A 22,796-nucleotide genomic window follows, 5' to 3' on the forward strand; every position below is an offset into this window, starting at 1 on the left:
TCGGCTCCTCATGCTCTGTACCTTTCACCTGCTCGGCTCCTCATGCTCTGTACCTTTCACCTGCTCGGCTCCTCCTGCTCTGTACCTTTCACCTGCTCGGCTCCTCCTCCTCTGTACCTTTCACCTGCTCGGCTCCTCCTCCTCTGTACCTTTCTGTTATAGACTGATACAGATTCTGTTATAGATTGCTATCTAAGTTTTGTTCTGGGAATATTCCAAGGATACTGGATGCAATCATAGTTCTCAAAAGCATTATGCAAGAATTGTAAATTTTATGAACTTCCCTGGAGGTCTTGTTTACCACAAAGAAAAGTCTTCACATATTCCATGTTTATAATCTACACTGCAGAATATATTGCTTAAGGCTTATAAATGTTTCAGAATACAAATTATCATTAATATAAGTAAAAATCTCAGAGGGTACAAAATGCTGAAAGCTCTTATAATAACTTCATACACATATTGTACAAGTGGTGGGATAAAGAACAGGCTGAACCGTGCTGTGCCAGTTCCAAAACAAATGTATTTGTAAGATTTGGACGTATCTCTGATACTTGAGAATGTCACAGCATGCTTGGAAGATTACCACTGCCTTTCCTTCTGCTAGAAAACTTTTATACTGCGTTAGTACTTTGTTCCCACATATATTTATACAGGATAAGAGTAGTAGTACTGTGCTGTGACCATATATACAGGATAGGAGTAGTAGTACTGAGCTGTGCCCATATATACAGGATAGGAGTAGTAGTACTGTGCTGTGCCCATATATACAGGATAGGAGTAGTAGTACTGCGCTGTGCCCATATATACAGGATAGGAGTAGTAGTACTGTGCTGTGCCCATATATACAGGACAGGAGTAGTAGTACTGAGCTGTGCCCATATATACAGGACAGGAGTAGTAGTACTGAGCTGTGCCCATATATACAGGATAGGAGTAGTAGTACTGTGCTGTGCCCATATATACAGGACAGGAGTAGTAGTACTGAGCTGTGCCCATATATACAGGATAGGAGTAGTAGTACTGTGCTGTGCCCATATATACAGGATAGGAGTAGTAGTACTGAGCTGTGCCCATATATACAGGATAGGAGTAGTAGTACTGAGCTGTGCCCGTATATACAGGACAGGAATAGTAGTACTGATCTGTGCCCATATATACAGGAGAGGAGTAGTACGGAGCTGTGCCCATATATGCAGGATAAGAGTAGTAGTACTGTGCTATGCCCATAAATACAGGATAAGAGTAGTACTGTGTGCCCCCTGTTCTTGGATACGACCACCCCCAAACTCTGGCACCACTGACCACCTGGATTCAGCGTTCACCACAGTATGGCTGAGGGACATACAGTATCTCCTGTACATTTCATATGCAAGAAACTATTAGTTTCTCTGTGCAGTAACTCCAGCAGAGGTGGTCGTATCCATGGATGCCATCCTTCATTTCTAAGGGACCATGTGACTATATTTATGGGAAATTATCGCCACACAGTTGCAATTTGTTTTAATAATATCCAATTGAAGAAATGTATATACAATGCAGATTAATTAAATTAAATGTGACTTTCCGCATTTCTGATCAAGGATAATTGTACGGTCATTGCCAAAAAGAGCATGAAATAAAAACTTCACACAGTTATCAAAGGACGCACAATACTGTCACAATCACAAATCAACATTCAACATTACGAAGAAGCCAGGTGCTCCCTCGTGGAGCTAAATTTGGCCAGGAACATAAGATAAAATGGTTTGAACTAGCTGATTTTACAGCAGACAACCTTATGGGTATCAGGCCTCCCCAACTCATGGCTAACATGACTAGGTTGCATAACCAATTTATGCAGGAATAACGAACCTAATGAAGTCCAATCATTTGTTATCAATATGGTTGGTACCTTCTTGATAATGTGAACACGGGTTAGACAGAATCTATAAAAGTACAGTAGGAAAGGGGGGGGGGGTAAAGAAAGAAAAGTGGAAACTTGAAAAAGGTTTGGCAAGCTTTTATCTTTTATTTAGGTAACAAAAGCCATTTAATCCTACAACACAAACCCTGAAGCAATCAATGCGTGGTCCCGTTATTTTATTCCTACCAGTAACAGAGTAAGCAGAGTTAATAGAGTAGTTTTGACAGTCCAATGCTCAGCACCCCTCCCCGCTCTGATAGGAACAGACTGGCAAGCTTGTGAATCAATGTCCGGATTACAGAGGAAATCAATATACATTAAACAGAAACATGTATAAACAAAACAGGGAACACAATGATGGCCAAGAATGTGATATATCACAAAGACCCATCAATGTAAATGCCTATTAGATTGTACAGTCTATAATTAGTGCTATGAGTAATTAATGCATTTATAAAACTTACCTGACTTATTACAATTTACAGACATGGAGAAGGGTAGAACATTTATTCAGTGACAATACTTCATGGCCATTTCTCTTATATGCAATTCTAAGGGATAATTACAATTCTGGATCACGAGAAGAGGCGTTACTCAATGGCTATAAGAAAGTTAAAAGGCAAAAAGGGGTTGTCCACCTTCATCAAATAATTGATATAGTTTGTGTAATGAAAAGTAAGCTTTCCAATTTACTCTGTGTATCAGTTCCTAACTGTTTTCTAGATCTCTGCTTGCTGTCATTATAGTTCCTGTGGATAAAAACCAGTCCCTTGTCAAGTGATGTCACACAGGTGCAGAGCTCGTTATATATCACAGAGAGTAATCAGAGGTGGGTGTTATAACGAGCCGTGCACTTGTGTGACATCACATGACCAGGGATATATATAACGAGCCGTGCACCTGTGTGACATCACATGACCAGGGGATATAACGAGCCGTGCACCTGTGTGACATCACATGACCAGGGGATATAACGAGCCGTGCACCTGTGTGACATCACATGACCAGGGGATATAACGAGCCGTGCAGCTGTGTGACATCACATGACCAGGGATATAACAAACCGTGCACCTATGTGACATCACATGACCGGGGATATAACAAGCCATGCATCTGTGTGACATCACATGACCACAGGAAGCAAATATGAAAAATGAAGCAAGCTGAGATCTAAAAAACAGAGAGGAAGTGATAAAGAAAGTATATAGGAAAACTGTATTTTCCAATCTTTATAATTTTTCAATATGAAACTTTTTGTGTCACAAACACCATCACGTATTTGCTGAAAGTGGACAACCCCTTTAAATGAATCATGACTCGGAACTCCGGTAACATTTTGGGAAGGTAGACACCCGCCTTCCCTTTAGGGAATGAGCGAATTAGAACGTTCATTTGCAGATTCTGTGATAATCTTGCAAATTTTTAGGAAACCAATTGAGTAAAAATATTTAATACAATATGAAAAATTAATAATACAATATCCAGACATGGTAATAGTCTATGAACTAAATATTTTAGCAGCCGGTGTTTTGGTTAATTCTCTACAATCCATCAGTGTGATATGCAGTAGGTTTAGCTTACATATAGAGATGAGTGGACCCGAACTTCCCAATTGGGTTCGGGTTTCCAGCGAACAACCCAAACATATTGCCGGATTGGTGGATTAGGTGCCCCCTGGTAGCCATGGCTGGTAGCTAATTGCATCAGTTTGGCCGTTCGGCAGCCAATCCAGCCTATATCGAGTTTTTAGTAGAGACCAGGACTAGCTATATATGGGATTGTCGCCTCTAAATGTAACAAATGAGCGTAAGGAACTACAAACACAAATAGTATAAGAAAGTCGCAAAAGATTTATTTCATCCTGAAGGAATGCTTTATAACCCCTTTAATATAAAGAACAATAGAGGAATAACATTCATTTCTCCGCTTTATACTTCACATTATAGCCCGTTAAAGGCATAATTGTGGTATGTGAGAGAAAAACACAATCCTTTTGGACAGACTCCATAACCAGAAGGATGAAAACATTTCACACTCATTATAGTCTGGTGGCAGCATTGTGCTAATGGTGACAAATGCCAGCTTTTTATGAAAGGTCAGGTGCCATTTTTGTTAACACTGCTCACTGTGTTTCCAAGCAAATGTTTCATGTCATGCGAGGACAACCACGTAGAGAAGTATGTTTATGTGACTAGAGACATCATCGCGGGTCAAGGTCCACATTAGCGCCACAACCTCAATAATATCCCCACATAATCTTATGTCTTCCTGGAAATAGTTTGTAATTAGGAAATGTAGTCATCGGTTCTTTCTAAGTCACCAGTTTCAGGGAGGTGTCTGCAGGACCGCCACTAGGAATTTTAGGCCCTCTAACTGGATATTTTTTGGGGCCCCCTACCAGCTTGAACTAGGGAGTTTCCCATTATATAAGGAGAAACCTTAAAGATGTAGGACAGCTCTGATCACTATTGAAGGTCGGGACGGTGCTGGGGGGGGGGGGGGCTCTGTGACTCTGTGGTTCTGATCGCAAAAAGAGGGGCCCCATGAACACAGTCCCACTATAACCACCATGATGGCGGCCAAGGGTGTCAGCAGTGCAAATTTTCTTTCTTTCGGACGCAATAAATGGCTTATACGGTCATGTCATGGGGATTTATGGGAACCTGCTGCTCTCATGCTCTCAAACAAGGTCCTGGACCTTTTCATTCAGATCACAGGGGGTCTGAAAAGTGTCACATTTTACCGAGTAAATATTGCAACACAAGGCCTGATTTGAGACATCCTTTAATGTCAGAAGCCAAAAGGAATATTACATATTTGAATACCTCAGTAGCATAGGGTAAAGGGTGAAGAGTCGAAATTAGTGGACCCGTCGTTCAAGTTCGGGTTTGGCTACGTGACTCGGTCTTATTGATGTAGTGGTGGCCGAACAACCAATCCGCCTAATGGATGCCCCCAACAAGAAGCCAATGCTCTTATTGGCAAGGGGTGTCTGGATCGGGAGCGGTTTGCGTCGGGTCCGCTCATCTCTAGTGAGGAGGCCTATGTTTTTGGGTATATCCAGGAAATGGGCACCATCTTGAAAGCTGCCATATTGGATAAAGGGCAAGTTTTTTCAACGGGGAGGTGGTCATATAATAAATTAAAGAAGACAAGAAGTGATTTAGAAAGTAGTTACCACAATCAAATGTTATCAACATGTGTTGTCAGGTATTGCAACCCAATTCTACATCTGTGAAAAAGCTGCCATACCAGACACATGCAGGGGGCGCACTATACATCATACAAAAATGAAACTTTACTAGAGACAATAGTCTGCGGAGGGTTGGCATATTTCACCAAGACTTCAGCTTTTACCACCCACAATGATTTCAAAATAATAAAAAAAACTTCCAATGCGGAAGATGTGTATGTGAGGCGTAGAAGCTATAGGTAACGTGGGCTCTCCATCGCCGCGCTCCAAGGATATTATTCCTTAGAATTCCAAGATTAGACATTGTTAGACACAGTAGTACACAAGCCTGTTCCTGTTTGCCACACACATCAATCACTGTGTAATATCAAAGACACAATGTACATAACAGAGGAGGAAATAATAAGAGCTGGAGAAGAGGAAATAACGGCTGTAGAACAGGCGTTCTGTGACATGACAACACACAGCGAGATGCCGAGATAACAAACACGTACATTATAACGAGCTATGGTTTACGTCAGGACATTTAGGGGATTGTTACATACAGCAATACTAATACTAATTGCTTATCAATATATGGAGCTTTACACCAAATTAAGTGACTTTGCTTTACATTTTTCACACTATCCTGGCCCAAATTTGATTAAAAAAAAAGTCATTTTCTTTATGACACATCTCCTTTAGACCGGGGAGAGGGAGTGGGTTCCCTAAAGAATCTGCATTGAACCTTCAACACAAGCACCAAAAACTATTTTTCTTCTTTTGGGCCGAGTATCAAACACTGCAAATTTGCACTAATATTTTTCCAGAAGGTTAATAATAATCCTCTTACTCTTATTTTTGGGGAGTATTTTTAGCCGAGGAAGAGTATGAAATTTTCAGTAAGACAAATATATCATTTATAGCCATATAATAATGTTAATAGACATTTTTATACAAAAAAAAGTCATCTCATTCCGTGAGTTATATGTTTAAATAGCAAATTACTATTATCTAGTAATATTACATCAAGCATTAAATGAACAAGCTTTTTTTTTGTCTCATCAGAAAGCTCCACTTAGAGACTATGCTGGTGGTGTTACCAGGGCCTCTAGGCGTTTCCATTTCACAGGCTGTTACACTGTCTTACCCTACTGGTCCCATTCCCGCTGCCTGCTGTAATCTCACAGTGGGAGGAGGGGTAGTGCCACGGCACAGTGTAACAGCCTGTGGAGCTGTAGCACGGAGAAGCACGGTAACGCCACCTAGAACCCCTCTGGCTCATTAGCATACGTTTACAAGTTGAGCTTATAAGGAAGAAGGCCATGTATAACAAATATAAAAAGATCACTGCAGCCGCCATGCCTGGATCTATGACTAAGGGCACGGTCACATGGTGCGTTTTGGTAGCGTTTTCAAACGTATTACAACAGCTGAGGAGAGGTGATTTGCCTAATTATATTACTGTTAACATTTTCATTTACAAAATACTATGTAAATGCGATGTTAACGCTTGCTTTAACACAATGTTTGTGTTTTGTTAATGCATTGTTAACGTATGTGTTAACAATGCGTTTACACTGCGTTTTGTAAACACACATGTTAATAGTAATGTAATTAGGCAAACCACCTCTCCTCAGCTGTTGTAATGCGTTTCAAAATGCAATGAAAACGCAACCAAAACGCACCGTGTGACCGCGCCCTAAGTGTCCCCTGTTTATCAAAGATGGATTTCAAAGGTAGATTTCTGGTTTTCACAAGTGTCAGTGAAAACCCTGATCTTTTCCAATCCTGAGAAAGAGGGTTCAGATTGCCTCCAATGGCCCAGTACGCTGGTACTTCCGTTTTCTTTACCTCCAAGCGATTGCCAAAGAGAAATGGAGGACCGCGAGGACTACCTCCACATATGCCACAGAGCTGAATGAAGTACATTCAAAAAAGGTGAATGAAGGACACAAGATCGCAGCAGTCTCAGTGATTGGACACCTATTGATCTTAAATTCTCGTAAATTCACAGGATAGCGGATAAATGTAAGATTTTGGAAAAACCCTTTACCATAGGTTATGAAGAAGAAATGGGAACGGCTCTATGGTCACAATAAAATGAAATTTTTATGTTTTTACAGATAAATGCAATGTAATCTCCAGATCTCACCATAACACAATGATATAAGCTCTTATGTCATAACAAAACAAATCCTATCATACCAATTGTGTGCGACATGTGCCGCCTGTTTACAGTATACTATGCCGCAATCTCATATTTCTGCATCTCTTATTATAAAACGTGTCAAGGTGAGATCAAGGTGATCACTTCTATTATCATCATAGAAACAAAAAACTAAAAAGTGTCCTAGAACACAATATAAAACTACAAAGATAAAGTTTTACGTGAAAGGTGACTGCTGGCTGCTTCATTGTCCCCAGCTCTTCTAGGAAATCACATCAAGCAGGGATTATTGTATGCTAATTTCATTATCAGCTGATTAGAGGCAATTGTGTAATAGCATAATGCCATAAAGGTGTGAGACCTCTCAATAGTATAGAGCGGATCTGTGCAGCCGGATTTCACTCTTAAGGGAAAGGGTTGAGGCATATTTAGGTCATAGAAGGGGTCCCTGCATTTAATTGCACACCGTTTTTGAGAGAAACCATCATTTCAGATGATTTTTTATATTGTGTCTAATATAAGTCTTTAACAGATTCTGTTTAGTTTGTAAAGAAACAGACTGCAATGTGCCCCTTAGTGACAATGTTACTTCAATGTTGCTATGGCAGATCTGTCTACATGATTGAGGGTCTCTCTCCTTTCTGGTTTGTTACACAGCTTTGAGTGGTAACTATTTCTGCCATGAGCAGTACTTTTATAGATCAAGCTGAAAGTGAAAAGGCCTCACTGTGTAAACACACACAGAAAAATTAGACATAAATTCATAGCCCGCTCTATAGACACACACTGTACAGGCTGAAGTACACATGTCTAAAGGGAGGGAGTAGTTTGATATTTTTTCGAACTAAACAGAATTTGTTAATAAAGTATATGAGAGAAACGTTCACCCCCCCCCCAAGCACACAATATAAAAAATTCTCTCACATGACAGTTACGCTTTAAGTCCCATTACTGATTACCTATTCAAAGTATAGGTTCATAAGATTTCATTATCAGGTGGTGGGGGTCAAATACATGGCATTCCTACAGATGAGCTCATTGAAAGTGCTCCAGCTGTGGCCTCATCATTTTTATAGGGAAACTACAAGCTCTCAAGTGTCCCAAAGATAATACGCAAAACCGTTAGGGCAGTTTACAAGCGTTCTAGTCATAGCTATCCTGTTTCCAAGCCATTTGTAGTCTTAAAGAAATTTTTTTTATTTTTACCAAGGTTTTGGGTTTTTTTCGATTTTTTTGTCTCCAGACCTTTTTTTTGTCCAAGGGATGTTAATAATAATATACTGGATCACTAGTGGGTAATGTGCCCTAGTGGGATATATACGCAGATGAATCAGTGCCAGCACCGATCTATGCATGTGCCCACTAAGCTGGGGGTTACTAGGCAGTGAGGTGGCTACAGGCTACAGGGTCTGCGTACCTCCCAGCGCCACATGGCCTAGCAACCCCTAGCATAGTGTGGCGCATGCGCAGATCGATGCAGGCACCGGGCTGTTTTTTGGGTGGAATATGCATGAAGATGAAGCGGTTGCCTGAGGGTGGGTGGGAACTGCTCCTAAATGGACACACCCAGCTGACAATGGACAGACCAGAAGAGAAGGTAAACTTTGATACAAGTTTATGAAATTAATAAAAAAGCAAGGAATATTATAAACACTGTTTTGGATAAGGCAGGCCTGAAACATGGATCACACAGTACAGCTCCAACTACACAACACAGAGCACAATAAAGTGAAATATTTGAGTGTAATTCTGAATTATGTTCTGGTTGTGAAAGAGCACCCCGTACAGATTATACAAAGTAACAGAGGTTATATTTTTGTGCTGCATCCTCCTGTCAGCAGTGTTACTATTTTTACTCGAAAAAGTGTGAAGAAAACTAGTTATAACACGTGCAAACAGAAAACCACAGCTGGGAAAGATTTATTACTCTGTAGAGGTGCCATCAACTATTATCTCACTTTATGCACAATTATGTTGTTTTTCTATTACAATTCTGCATATCCTTACAACCAAGGGTGAGGAAGTATCCCACTGTATGCTCAGGGTATACAGGGGGATACATCATCTTGTTCCTCCCCTCTAAAAGTGAGGGCTGCTTCCAATGTTCAGGATTAAACTGACCTTATATGGACAGTTACATAACTGGGGTTCCTCTCAGAGTGTACGTCAAGCAGAGGTCGGAGGTGGATGCAATCTAGTGGCATCCGCCCCCCAAGCCTCTGGTGGGAGTATGCAACATATACTGAGCAGACGGAGCCAAAAAGGATGTTCTCACTTGCCAGTATAAGCCTCTGGATAAATTCAGCGTGTGCGCCTTGGATATCCAAATAAACTAGATGTGAATATAGCCTTAGACCGCCAAAAAACCAAAACAGCAATGCCACAGTTCACATTAGTCCATAAATTGAAAACTTAACAAGTGCAGGAAATCTATATATGAAACATTTATTGAGAAATACACGAAACTACAACAATAAGCATATAATACTGAAGGCATATGTCTCATGCCTCTCGAGGAAAGGCAAATCTAAAGTAAACATGGCTCTACATTGACCCATTTGGGTAATGAGTGAGAACAAAGTGCAATAATAAGCAGTAACATATTAGTTTATACATCATGAAGAACCATGAAGAGGAAAATAAAAAAAAATTGCATATACTACAAATACAAACTGCAGACTAGACCAACGATTACGGGAAGAACAAGAAGGAGGAGGGTACTGTCAAATTGTCTCAGCTTGACTGGTGGGCGATACCATTGTGACAAGATTTTAAAATTAAATTCTTGAAGATGACAGGATGACGATGGAACATAAGTAAGGGTGTAGGCCATAGACCACTGTTCTGGTGAAAGCGCTCTACCGAGGGAACTCTCTCAAGCCCTGGCACAATACAGTAATATAGTTCCCAGTCTCCTTTGCCAACAGCAAACCATGCAATAATGAGACGGTATGTGTGGGGCGTTCACATCCCAGGCATAGTTCCTCGAATGTGGTGAGCGTAGATGTGAGCATTGGGCTACAGAAGAAATAAAGTGTCTTAAATGAAGATATTGCAACCAAGAACCCTGCACAACCCCAGGATTAAGATCTGCCAGAGGGTGCGTTCCCCTATCACCTATTAAATTTCTTACCCTGGTGAGAACACCGCTAAGTAGGCTCATGAGCGTGGGAGCATGAACTCCAGGGGAAAACTGCGGAGTGCCAGTGTAAAAGGGCTCGGGACAGATATGAACTGAAATTTCAAATCTCCTCCAGGCCTGTAGGACTATTGCATGAGGGGAGAAGTTAGAAGAAGCCTTGCAAATGTGGTGAAGAGAGTTCAATTTCCAGGTTCACCCGCGCAGTGATGGATCAAGTCCAATACACAGATACCAACTGATGCCCGGTGGTAAGAGGCAAACTTTGGCAGCCCCCCGACCCCAGCACTCTTGGGTGAAGACTCTTATGTACAGGAAATCTAAGTAACACAAGTTATTGTACTCACCAAGCCAGCAATGGGTGTAGGCAGTCTGTTGATCTTCTTTATTAGTCCTGGTTTGATTGAGTTTAACAATCTGTAAAATTATACATAAAAAAAAAAAAAATTTGAACATTGAGCCAAAAGCAGTAATTTCATTATTACATCATATAATGAAGTTATTCTCTTACATTAAATACAGTAAAGAAATGTCAGGTAAAATTATCAACAATAAAAATGGCGTTCAGATCAGAGCTACAGAATTATAGTTTAGTTGACGTTTGGGACTATCAGACTATAGAATGAATGTCTCCTCTGTGACCAGATCATTTTGGGAAGACTTCCAATATATCCGCACAGCCAACCACATAATACGGTCACCTCAATGACAAATAATGGCCAAGCATTTTTGATATCATCTCACCACAGCACCCAAGTCGCCCATTGGGATGATCTTAAATTCTTGGTAAAGAACCTGATTATTTAAAAAACTTTATCCACAGAACCCTTTGTAAGCACAAAACCAAATGTTCTCCAATAGCCTCAAAGATTTGAACAACTTGTGGTACAGTATATAAAGATGATCCTAGTGAGGATCCAAGGATACCGAGAGAATTACTCTTAATGGAAGAAGGTTGCAAATTTCCTATACAGGCGGTCTCCTACTTAAGAGCACCCGACTTACAGACAACCCCTAGTTACAATGAACCTCTGGATGTTGGTGATTTACAGTACTATAAGATTTATTATTAATCCTGATTCTTATGACAATCCAACATTTTTAATATCCAATTGTCACAGAGACCAAAAAATTCTGTCTGTGGTTACAATTATAAAATATACAGTTCCGACTTACATACAAATTCAACTGAAGAACAAACCTACAGAACCTACCTTGTATGTAACCTGAGGACCACCTGTACATGTGCTTTCAAACTCTTAAAGATACTCTAGACAAAATAAAGCTATATACCTGTGTATGCTATAATACGGTATTTCAGGGTTATTTTACCATTTTCTATCCCCATTTACCACATAGTAATGGTAACATAGCAGTAGTATGCTTACTTCTAAAAGTTAGGACATGCTTCTAACTGAAATCGAGAAATGGAAGAATGGGAATAAACATGTGAAATTCTTTACAAATAATAAACTTTGCAAATAATGAGGCTAACAAATCTCCTTGTATCGCTATAGCGTCACCTGTTCTATGCTTTTGTATCACGGATGTGAAATAAAGATTTGAAAATGCAACAGTAACAGTTTCTTATATTCATGAATATTATCACACGGTCCTGGCAGGGCGATTGCTCATGGACAGTTAGAGATCACATGACCTTCCATTATTTACAAGTGATTGGACTGGGCTGCACTAGACCACCAGTACTATGCCCTTACTTATGGCTTGTAGATCTATAGTTATATATAGAAGTCCTACACATCCCAGAATCACTTGCCAGTCTGAGAAGCCACGTACAGGACACGACATCCCAAAGAACTAGCATTTACCTTCATCTGCTGTACAATAAGTGACTCCACACAGTGTTGTTTTCTTCTTTTAAGGTGTGGTGGGAACTTTCTTCTTGGATTCAAGTACAAGCCGAGATTCCTCCCTAATTGTTGGGAACTTGAAAAAGCAGCTGGTTCTGGCAGGAGAACAGCGACGATTCCAGCGCTGCCAACATCCAGTTCTGCTAGAAATGTTCTCAAATATGTCCTCACAATGAAATATACTGTGGAGACCCTGATCATTTCCAAATACAGGACAAGTCAACATAACAAGAGTATATAGGATGTGGTCCGCAAGCTTTATATGATGGAATAACAGGGCAAAATCTATGCAGGCTTAGGGGACAGAACCAAATGGAGAATTGGGATTCCAATGTATTAGAGACTGTTCCAAGTTACTAAGGAAGGAAGGAAACTGCAACTGTGACACATTATAAGGGGTCTCATATTAATGAACTTATTATGGCAATGAACTTTCCTGACATGTAAAGCCCTTACAATAGCGTCAGGTTTATTGGTGGTATGCAAGAAGATACAGATTCACTGCATAAAATTCCCTACAACTTTTAATATAGATATAGAATTTTAAAGGAAATTTTGACCATTGATTGCTGCAGGGAGTGTTAGGGTGCGTTTACAAGTCCAGTTTTTAAGACACAGTTTTTCATGTTCAAACCAAGAGGGGAGTGGAAAAAAAGATGAGAAACAGCTTCGCTCAATAATGTGTTCTCCCACCTGCATTAAAAAATGCACCTGAAAAGCTGAATGGGTGAAGGCAACCTTAACCCTGCAGATCCTTGTAACCATAACAAATTGATGTTAGCAGCAGAACAGTGGAAAATGCAATTATATTCCAGGATTGTAGCTGAACTTGGAGCACTGGCGTGTAATATCTCTTCGCTAAACACAGCATGGCTCCTCCTCCTACAAATAAATGCTATAACAGGCTTCTTTGTGCAAGTTAAAGCAGTTACTCATAGGGGAGAGGCTGTGTTGTGATCAGCGAAGAGAACTCACACACCAGAGAACCAGAGTGCTCAAAGTCCAGCTACAATCCTGGAATATAAATGCATTTTTCACAGTCATGCTACTGCATGAAAAATGTATGTTAACGCAATACCAAAACCATGTCTGCAGCTTTGTGTGGTCAAAACTGAAGAAATATTCCTTTTAAATCTCTTCTAAAGACCATCCACATTTTATGTGACAGGGTTTCAGATCCACATTCCCCTTTCTATCTAAAATTACTAAATTCACGCATCACAGAGCCAAACAATGATGATTTCTTAGACACTGGTTTCTTTTTTACTTCAACAAAATATCAGGGAAACCAAAGGGAGCGGTAGGAAGGTAGGGTCTGGTATACAGACTACACATACATTTGGGGATTCAAGGCATGTATCAACAGCTGTATAAAGAGTCCTTACATATCCATGTGCCACCTGTATGATCTCAGATAAGCCCTGCCTGGAGATAATAAGGTGACCGATTTATTTTTTTGTTATTTCTGTCTTTTAAAGGAAATCTACTGTCAGGAATCTACTTACTTACTCGTTCCTGTGGATATGTTAACCTATGACAATGTTAATAAGGTGTCTAATAGAAATTATCTAGTATTGACCTGAATAAAAATTAATATTGACTTATCTCTGGTGTCTGAAAGAAGAGATTTCCTCAGTCATCAGGGAAAATTGCCTACGGCATTATGTCGTGGGATGTTCTACTAAAATCAATGGTTTTGTAATTTACATGCAGTGACAGATCACCTCTATATATGTAATGGCCCAGCCATTTCGAAATGCTGCTCCCATAGAATAGATTAGATCTCATGTGTCCCATAGAGCCTGATCACCTATGTGAGCCATCTACTGTCTAAATTTGGCATTGCAGCTGCTTAACAACTACCTGATAAGAGATGTTATTTATGGGAATAATAGAATGTCATGTTTATTAATGCTTATTACTTATGTTACAAAGGTCCTGGTTGGATAACCCCTGAAATGACCCCTGACAAGGGAAGTTGATAAAAACAGCTGAAGCAGCCATCCATTTATCTAGCCTGAAGCTACCTTAACCAGGCATTCCTTTGCCAGATAGATCCGACCAGCGACCTGGACCAGTGGAATTGTTGCCTTGGTTTGTTGCCTACACTGAAGTTCATGTTCTGGAAATAAAGAAACAGTGAAATTATGGTTGACCTCCCTTGTCTCAGTATGATCCCTGCCCAAAGCTGTTAACACCAAGGGATTCCTATCCACCATCTAGCCAGGGATCCTCTCTCACACCCATGGGGAGTACCCTAGGTAGAATTACTATTCATTTGCAGCATCTCCCGCTCTTTTCTTAAAAATCTACCTGCCGGATACCTGCCTGGTGTGGACGAAGCCTGTTCCTTTGGTACCCAACGTGACCCCGTCAAGTGCTAGGCTGCACTCATCCAGTCACTATGGTACCAATCCAGCTAAACCCAGGTCCAAAAAGGTTCAAAGATGTATAAAAGTGATCCTCTACAGCTCAAGGGTGATGCACGGTGGGGCATGTGCCCAGGATGCGGGGTGCCAGGGAGGGCACCAACAAGTCTCTTCTGTTTTAGTCAGGGTATTTAGGGACAGAGATGGAAATCAGAGCTACAACTCTGAACTGGCTTGAATACACAGTGATCCCTATTCTTAGTTACGGCAACCATTAATGACTCTATACTTCTACTGTGTATTAGGAGGTTGCTATAAACTACACCCATATTATTAGACTATTTTATTTTTACAAGTTGAAACAATTCCAACTACAGAGTATTAGGAGCCATAGGAGGCAGGTGCAGCCGGTTTAATGATAGTCTGTGTCTAGGGCTCTATAGGCTGCTGGAGGACTCGCAGGTTAGCAGCTGTGAATTTACACTTATCTTTGCTGTCCTACTTTTTTATTGGAATAATTCTAGACTGTGATATACAGAAGCAGTAAAGTCGAGTACATAACTTTTCCTTTTTCCTCTACTTTCTATGTGCAGTGTACGGGAGACTAGCTGCTATAATGTCAGTGTAATGTCCATCATGTGAATTCCTCAACTAAACTGGAATATTAGGTAGAATTAATAGACTTTAATAGTAATTTAAGGGAATGTGTAGTCATGTTAGGGCTTATTTTTGTAATGTGTGCTTATGTTCTGTATGTATGTTTCTATTCTCTGTCTATGTTTATGGGGGCGGCCATCTTGCCTGAGCTTTAGTGACAGCATTGAGCGATATCTCACTTGAAGGGAAAGTCATGAACGGGCACGACCTAGCAATACATTGAGACATATATGGCCAACTCTGCTGAATGATGGAGTGGAAAATGTCCTATCAGCAGTGGGATAATGTCCAGGTCCGGAGGTGCTCAACCAAAGAAGTCAGTCTTGAAAAAATAAAATAGAAAAAGTAGTGGCCCTCACCAGCAAAGATCTGGAACAAGTACCTTCATTGTGTTAGTGAGGGAGGAACGCCAGCTACGTGCAGGCAATGGGCCGTTTCGCGTGTTCACACGCTTTCTCAAGCCTCTGGCATCATCATCCTGAGACAGCAAGATGTTAATACCTCCCAGAGATGATGTCGCTACAGTAACCAATACACAATCCTCCCAACAACAATATACAGTGCAAATCCTGCTATTAATAACTCACATATACAAAAAATTATTAAAAAACACAACAAGGATGCATAATACAATGTTAGTAAAACATCTATTCTAGAAGCCTCCGTTATAATGTACCAATGCAAATAAGCCCAGATACACGAAGGAAACACTGGGGGACAGAAACAGGGGAGACTCATCACAAATACAGCCAGGTCATTCAGGCTTATCATACCTAGAGCACCATATTATATTATATCACAATAATATTTTGCTACTTGGCGCAACAAGGCAAGCGCACAATCCTACTGGATGAACATCTATTCTTTCCAAAATCACCAAAAAGTTGCACAGATTTATTGCATGGCATTCTTTTACAAGAGCTATCAACCTCGGACAACCATTCCCCGAGGAGACGTAATGGAAATGTTCCCTGATCCTGGGCACTTTATAGGTTTTTATAATATTTGCCAAAGGGGCAAATCACCACGTACACCACAAAAGTGGTCCTGCACGCGATGAAAGACTTGACGCTGTGGGCAAACCCTCCACTTGTGATTCCCCTCAGGGACAAATTTTTTTAGCTAATTACTACTGGGTGCAGAATATCTACTCAGTTACTGATTCCTTATCGTGTTACTCCGTCAAAATGATATCAGGGGTTTATTCAATACGGTCTCTTCAGAGTTTCTTCTTGTAAGATCCTCCAGTTCTTATGCATCGCTGCTCGAATGGCCCCAACATGCGGATTGAACGCACTTACAGCCTCAGATGCCTTGGGCCCATCATAAGCCCTATGGACGATATCAGTTGGGTATCCTCGTTCCAACTGTCTAGATTTTTAATCCTTGGCCAGTGTCTCAAAAGTATTTTTTTCCCCACTATTTAACCTCCTCAGACTCAAGAACTGGCTGTCCGGCACACTATCCGTTATACGTGGGGGATGAAAGCTCTCATCGTGTAATAGCGAATCAGTGGCTATGTACTTTCTAAAAGATAGTGGTATGGAGTGCCAGCTAGGAACTCACAGGTATCTCCTCCAAAAACGGACGTGAAACACATTCATAGAATTTGCTGTATTTAACTACAAAGTCTGTAAATTCCTGTTGTGTGCCACCCCACACAATTAACATGTCACCCACATATGTTAAGAATAGTTTAGAACTGCTAGTTAGATTGGTTAGTAACTCAATGGGGCAAATTTACTTATTCATTCCTGCCGTGATCCCCGATCCGGACGGTCGATTTCCTGCATGTGTCGCTTCCCCGCTGAAGTCCGCTGGAGTTCACCTTCTTCTTCCTGGTGCATGTAAGTGCGTGTCTTGCAACACAATTTGAATTTTAAATCCCGCACGTAGTCAGAATCCATTGGGTTGTCCAACGCCCACGCCCCCCCCCCCCCCGATTTGCATTGAATGAAAGTTATTACGGGTTATTTAGCATGATTTTTACAGTATATTGTTATTGGGAGGAGGCCGGCACATTGTGTATTGGTTACAGTAGCGACATCATCTCTTGTTGGCATTTAAATCTTACTGTCCTAGGATGATGACATCAGAGGCTTGAGAAAGCGTGAGGACATCTACCATCAAGGATTCTGAACCAAGCACACTGACGTGTCTGGCAGGATTTTCTCTTCTTTTAGCTTCTTATGCCCTGGTTTTTACAAAAATGAAGCTTTAGAAATTATGCAAATCATGCATCTATGGAGCTTGAACCCTTTTCTTAAAAACAAGGGCATAAGTAGCTAAAAGGCGGGCAGATCCTGTCAGAGGGGCACACACCAGTATGTCAGTGTGCTTGGTTTACAATCTTTTCTCCTGGTGGTAGATGTCCTTCAATAATCACATGGCAAGTTCCTTAAACAGTAACATTTTGCGAAAATTTGGAGCAGGAGCCCCAGGGAGGTTATATCATCGCTGGATTTTTAATGAAATGTTTGTTTTGCTACCTTTTAGAATGAACAGCGATTAGAAAAGCTTATTCTTGACTAAAAAACAACTTAATATCTCAAAGCCTTGATATTACTAGTCTTATAAGGATATTCAGCTCCTAGTTTAAAATGGGTCCAGGTCTAGAAGATTAAAACTTATCTGTCCAACTATGACATCATTCTCCCCAGATTTGATTTTACAGAAAGCTCTATGTAGGGGCAGCAGAAAGCCACTTGCTGGCAGGCGGACAGAAGCTGTGTCCTGGCAGAGGAATGTATGTGTAAAAATGTATTGGTCTGTAAAGTAATAAATAGACTTCTCCAACCATGGCTAATATTCTGCATCCAGAATTTCCCTTCTATTTATTTAGGATATTTTGAGCACTGCAGAAAAACAGGACTATAAATAAGGTCCACATGATAAAATGTGAAAAACAGGAAAGTATCAAATGATGTGAATAGGCCACCATCATTTCACCTTTTGCACAGAGGGGATAGAGTTATCATTCTTAAGGGGAACCTGTCACCAGTAATGTGAATTTTAGCTGGTGACAGGTTCCGATAGCCTATTTTATGCAGATTTTAAAAATGCCTTTGTCAGCATTCTGACTCATTTCAGTAGTTTGATTCACATTACCTGGCTCCCTGCCAGCAGCGTGTGGCGAGTCCCGGGATGGGGCAGCTGCAGCCTGTGTGTCCCTTTGTCTCCTCATGCATTCGTCCTCTACTCCACAGCATCCCCCTGTGAGGGGGTGAGGGAGCTGCATGAGTGTGGAGGAGAGGAGACTGGCAGAACAGGCTGTAGTTGCCCCCTCCTCCCACGGGACTCACCACACTCTGCTGGCAGGGAGCCAGGTAATGTGAAACAAACTATTATAAACTACTGAAATAATACAGAATCATAACAAAGGCATTTTTAAAATCAACATAACATAAGCAATGGGAAAAATGTAGCTAAAAATTACATTCCTAGTAACAGGGATTGCAACAGTTTTAATGTTTTTTTGAATTTATGATAGATGTGGCTACAGACAATGCAGGGACACTGTGTATAGATCATACACATCCAAACAAGCAGAAAATGAGTCTCATGCTCTGGAGGATCTATATAAAACACATCTATTTCAGAATAGAATTTTAAAAAGGGGTAATACAGTTTAATCTGCAGGAAGCTTGGTCTAGAGCAGGAGGGGCTCAGCACAGGTATAATTTTATAGAGCAGGAACAGCTTAGCAGATAGTAAATAGTGTCCTATCTGTAGGTGGAAAATATAGAGCAGGAAGAGCTTACAAGTCTGTACATTGTATCTCATCTGCAAGCAGCATGTTATAGAGCAAGAGAAGCTGAACAAAGTAACATGCTGGATTCAGATAAGACACTATGTACAAATACCAAGAGGAGCTCAGCAAATTGTACTTTGTGCCCTATTTACAGGCAGCATGTTATATAACAGGAGGAGCTGAAAATATTGGGGTGGGGGAAATAGGACGGGCATTTTAAATGCCAGCCTTAGTTGCCCTCCATCGCAGTGAATCAGACATGATGGTTCACCGCACTCTCCAAAAGTGGTGTCCGCCATTTTCAGGTGGCAACTTTAGTAACTTAGATGTGTCCGGGAGTGCATGACCCCGGCCCCAATAAATCGCCTCCATTCTCCATTATGCCCAAAGTGATGTTTAGGGGCTAACGTTTGGCGGTTTTTAATAAACCTTGTCCTCCAGAAGCCAGGTGAACAAAGCTCAGCACATCTCAGCCATTGTATTTAGTGTATGATCTACAAGTGGCATACTGTAGAGCAGGAAGAGCTGAGCAGATTGTACATAATGCCCTACCCACACAGGAAGCCTATATTAAAGCAGTAGGAGCCGGGCAATTACGATCTGCATTGACCAAAGGGCCTTCAAGAACTTCAGCATTTTGCTATATTTAATACAGTAGATCAAATCTGTAATACATATTCTGCCAAATAGATTTACTCCACGTGTTATCTAGACCTTTATACATGGATAATGTAACTATAGAGATGAGTTATAATAAGTGGAGCAGGCCCTCCAAAAACTGTAAAATTATTAAAGAAAAAAATAACTTGATGTGTGAAGAGAGCGCCAGACCGCACAGTATATACTTTAGTCACAGTGTCTGCGGCTGCCCAAAATGAAATACTGATACTTACAGGCTCTTGGACTGCAAACATACAATGCCAGAGCTGTGGATTTGGCAGATCCAGGCCATCCATGTATTACTTGAACACTCATTTATCTGAAGGGCTGCATGTCATATTATAATTCCCCTGTAGTGGTAGTTGGGAGGGAAGTGAGCAGCCAACATTCTTTGGAGAAAGCCCAGGATAACTAACCGGTCAGTATAGTAGCTTTCATTTAAAGGAAACCTACCCATTAAGCCCCTCGGCACTGAAGCCCACAGCTGCCGCGCAGAGTTCATAGGGAGCTGGAACCGCGTCAGGAGTGTTAGAAACCGCGAGGACGACGCACGGGTAGGAGGGGCAGCAGAGGCTTCTGAGGGCGTGGCCTCCCACAACCCGGAGAGTCTACTCCACACCCCAGTAGCCTCTGTCAGACATTAGCATATAATAAAATAAAGTTTCGCTTAGCTTAGAAACTCTCATAGGTTTAGATAAAAATAGATTATTGTTTAGATCATTACAAGAAACCTACCAACACATATACCTTAAAGGGGTTTCCCGTGGTGCTAAGCAATTTCTGTCAGCTCCATTGAGATGAAGGGAGCCGAACTGTCATGTGCGGCCATCTGCTCCATCAATCTCCTGGAGCGACGAGAAGTCTGGCAGAGGTACCTGGGACCCCATCGGACCCCTCGTCTTCTTGATCTGTGGGGGTCTCATCACTTCGATTCATAAGAAAACCCCTTTAATAGGTAGATTTATGATGGTAGGCTCTCGGCGGCTCCCGATCCCCGTTGCGGCTCCCGGCGGCTTCTTCTCTCTTCTATCTTCTCTAGCCGGCAGAGTCGCGTCCATGCGATCTGTCGGCCCTCGCACACTACGCTGCGACACCGCCACATCATAGTGTGCGACGGCCGACAGATCGCATTGACGCGACTCTGCCGGCTAGAGAAGAGAGAAGAGAGAAGATAGAAGAGGAGACACGGGGAGCCGCGACGGGGATCGGAATCCGCCACGAAGATTGGGGACACCGGAGGGGGAGTATTATGGTTTTTTTTTTATTAATGACTCATGTATTTATTATTGACTCATATATTTATTATTGACTCATATATTTATTATTGACTTTGTGCTGAAAAACTCGGCTTAAACACAAGTATATACGGTATATATGTAAATGTCCCCTATGATTTGTAATGCACTATGGAGTATGATGGCGCTATATAAATATATCACACATACACACATATATACATACTTACATACACACATGCTCCTTCTACACATATATATCTCCTTGCTCAATGTATCCCTAGTTGTTTCTCATACCGCTCCCAGCACAGAAGACACATTAGTATAGTAATATTATATCTCATTACCCATTTTGCAGAGTTTAATAATAAAAGACAGGACAATCATACTGCCAGAGAACAAATATCAATGGTTACTTTACATTCTAAAACGTCTCCTGATGAGACAAGCCTCTCCATCACCACCTCCTACACATGAACTCCTGCGAGCAGCAGGGAATAGCAGAAACATAAAGAGGCTAAGAACCAGGATCTTGGTTCCCAAGGAGATGCTACGGCGGATTTGGAGTACTTTTCCGAAATCCTGAAAAAGCACCTGAGAACATTCAGTGTTACTGGACACAATGACATTTCATTATTTATATAGCACATGCCTGAGGGCTTCCCAGTTTGCTAAGTAAATGTTACAATAGATTTGCCAACAGGAAACCTCCCGAGCCAGCAATCCTCTAAATGCCACGATGTTCTACACACCGAGCCACTGTTTGTATTATGTTCTAGGCGTGCTGGGTGAGGATTTTGTATTTTCTAGGTGTCAGCTGTATAATATATCACTTGTAAAAAACTACCACCTAAAATGCAATGCAATTCAGATTGTAAGATACTGAGGCTAATACAGGAAATCTCACATAATTGAACATAACCTTGCAAAGATGAAATTGCATATTTGTTCCAAGTGTTCCGGTTTGTAGGACATGGTTAAACCATTTGACACATCTGCAATGTGTGAACACAGGCTAAAACATACTTCAATCAAGTTAATAAACTTTGAAATTGTCAGATGCTTTCCAATAGGAATAGTAATAATAGCAGTTAAAGGGTTCTCCCACGAAGACAAGTTTCTTAGATATACTCAGAATAACAAAATAACACATTCTCTAATTCACAATTTATTAACAAATGTACAGCATTTCACATATATAATTCCAACCTGTCTCTATCAGTCCTGGTGTACATAATTTCAGTTGCCTCTAGACACGACCCTAACTTCTGACTTTGGGGTCGGGCCACCATCTTGGATTTCCGTGTGAGGCAGTCCTGCTGAGATTTCTGTCACTCTGCTCTGTGCCTGTAGCCACGCCTCCTGTAGTACAGCACAGAGCTCAGACACTCACTGATTCACTTCCTGCCAGCACCACATCAAGCTACAAGCTTCAGGCAGATAAGTTATCCGAGGGAAGGCGAGGCAGGCAAATATCTGTGAGAACTCTGTGTAATAGGCATCTCATGCATCTCTGGTCTGTCTCATCTCTCTTTCTATGTGTCACTGTGTTAGTACAATGTCAGAAGCCAAATATGTGTATATACACCTGTACCCCGATAATCTAACCACATTGTCACCCCACAGAACTAGATGGATTATAATGTGTCTGCTTAGAGAGTCCCTGCCCACACCCTGGAATTTTGCACTGAGCAGCCTAGGGAGTGATAGGAGCTAAATCAGCAATAAAATTGAGTAAAATTGTAAAGCAAGGGATTAAAATGACCTTTATTGTGTAATCATCACTAGGGGATTGAGATTTGAGAATTTTTTTCCATGGGAAAACTACTTTAACACAAGTTATTAGCTTCTCATTGACAGTTAGCT

The 22,796-nt window shown here is 41.1% G+C and overlaps 1 protein-coding gene across 3 annotated transcripts in view; it reads right to left on the reverse strand.

Moving 5' to 3' along the window:
- LIMCH1 (LIM and calponin homology domains 1) overlaps positions 1 to 22,796 on the reverse strand; it is a 188,406-nt gene that overhangs the window by 93,393 nt on the left and 72,217 nt on the right. For all 3 annotated transcript variants that reach the window (XM_072125035.1, XM_072125025.1, XM_072125045.1), the window contains exon 3: positions 10,735 to 10,804. In XM_072125035.1, coding sequence (XP_071981136.1) covers positions 10,735 to 10,804 — 70 coding nt within the window. The remainder of the gene's footprint in view (positions 1 to 10,734; positions 10,805 to 22,796) is intronic.

Source organism: Engystomops pustulosus, chromosome 1, assembly GCF_040894005.1.
Source record: "Engystomops pustulosus chromosome 1, aEngPut4.maternal, whole genome shotgun sequence".
Classification (NCBI taxonomy): Eukaryota; Metazoa; Chordata; class Amphibia; order Anura; family Leptodactylidae; genus Engystomops; species Engystomops pustulosus.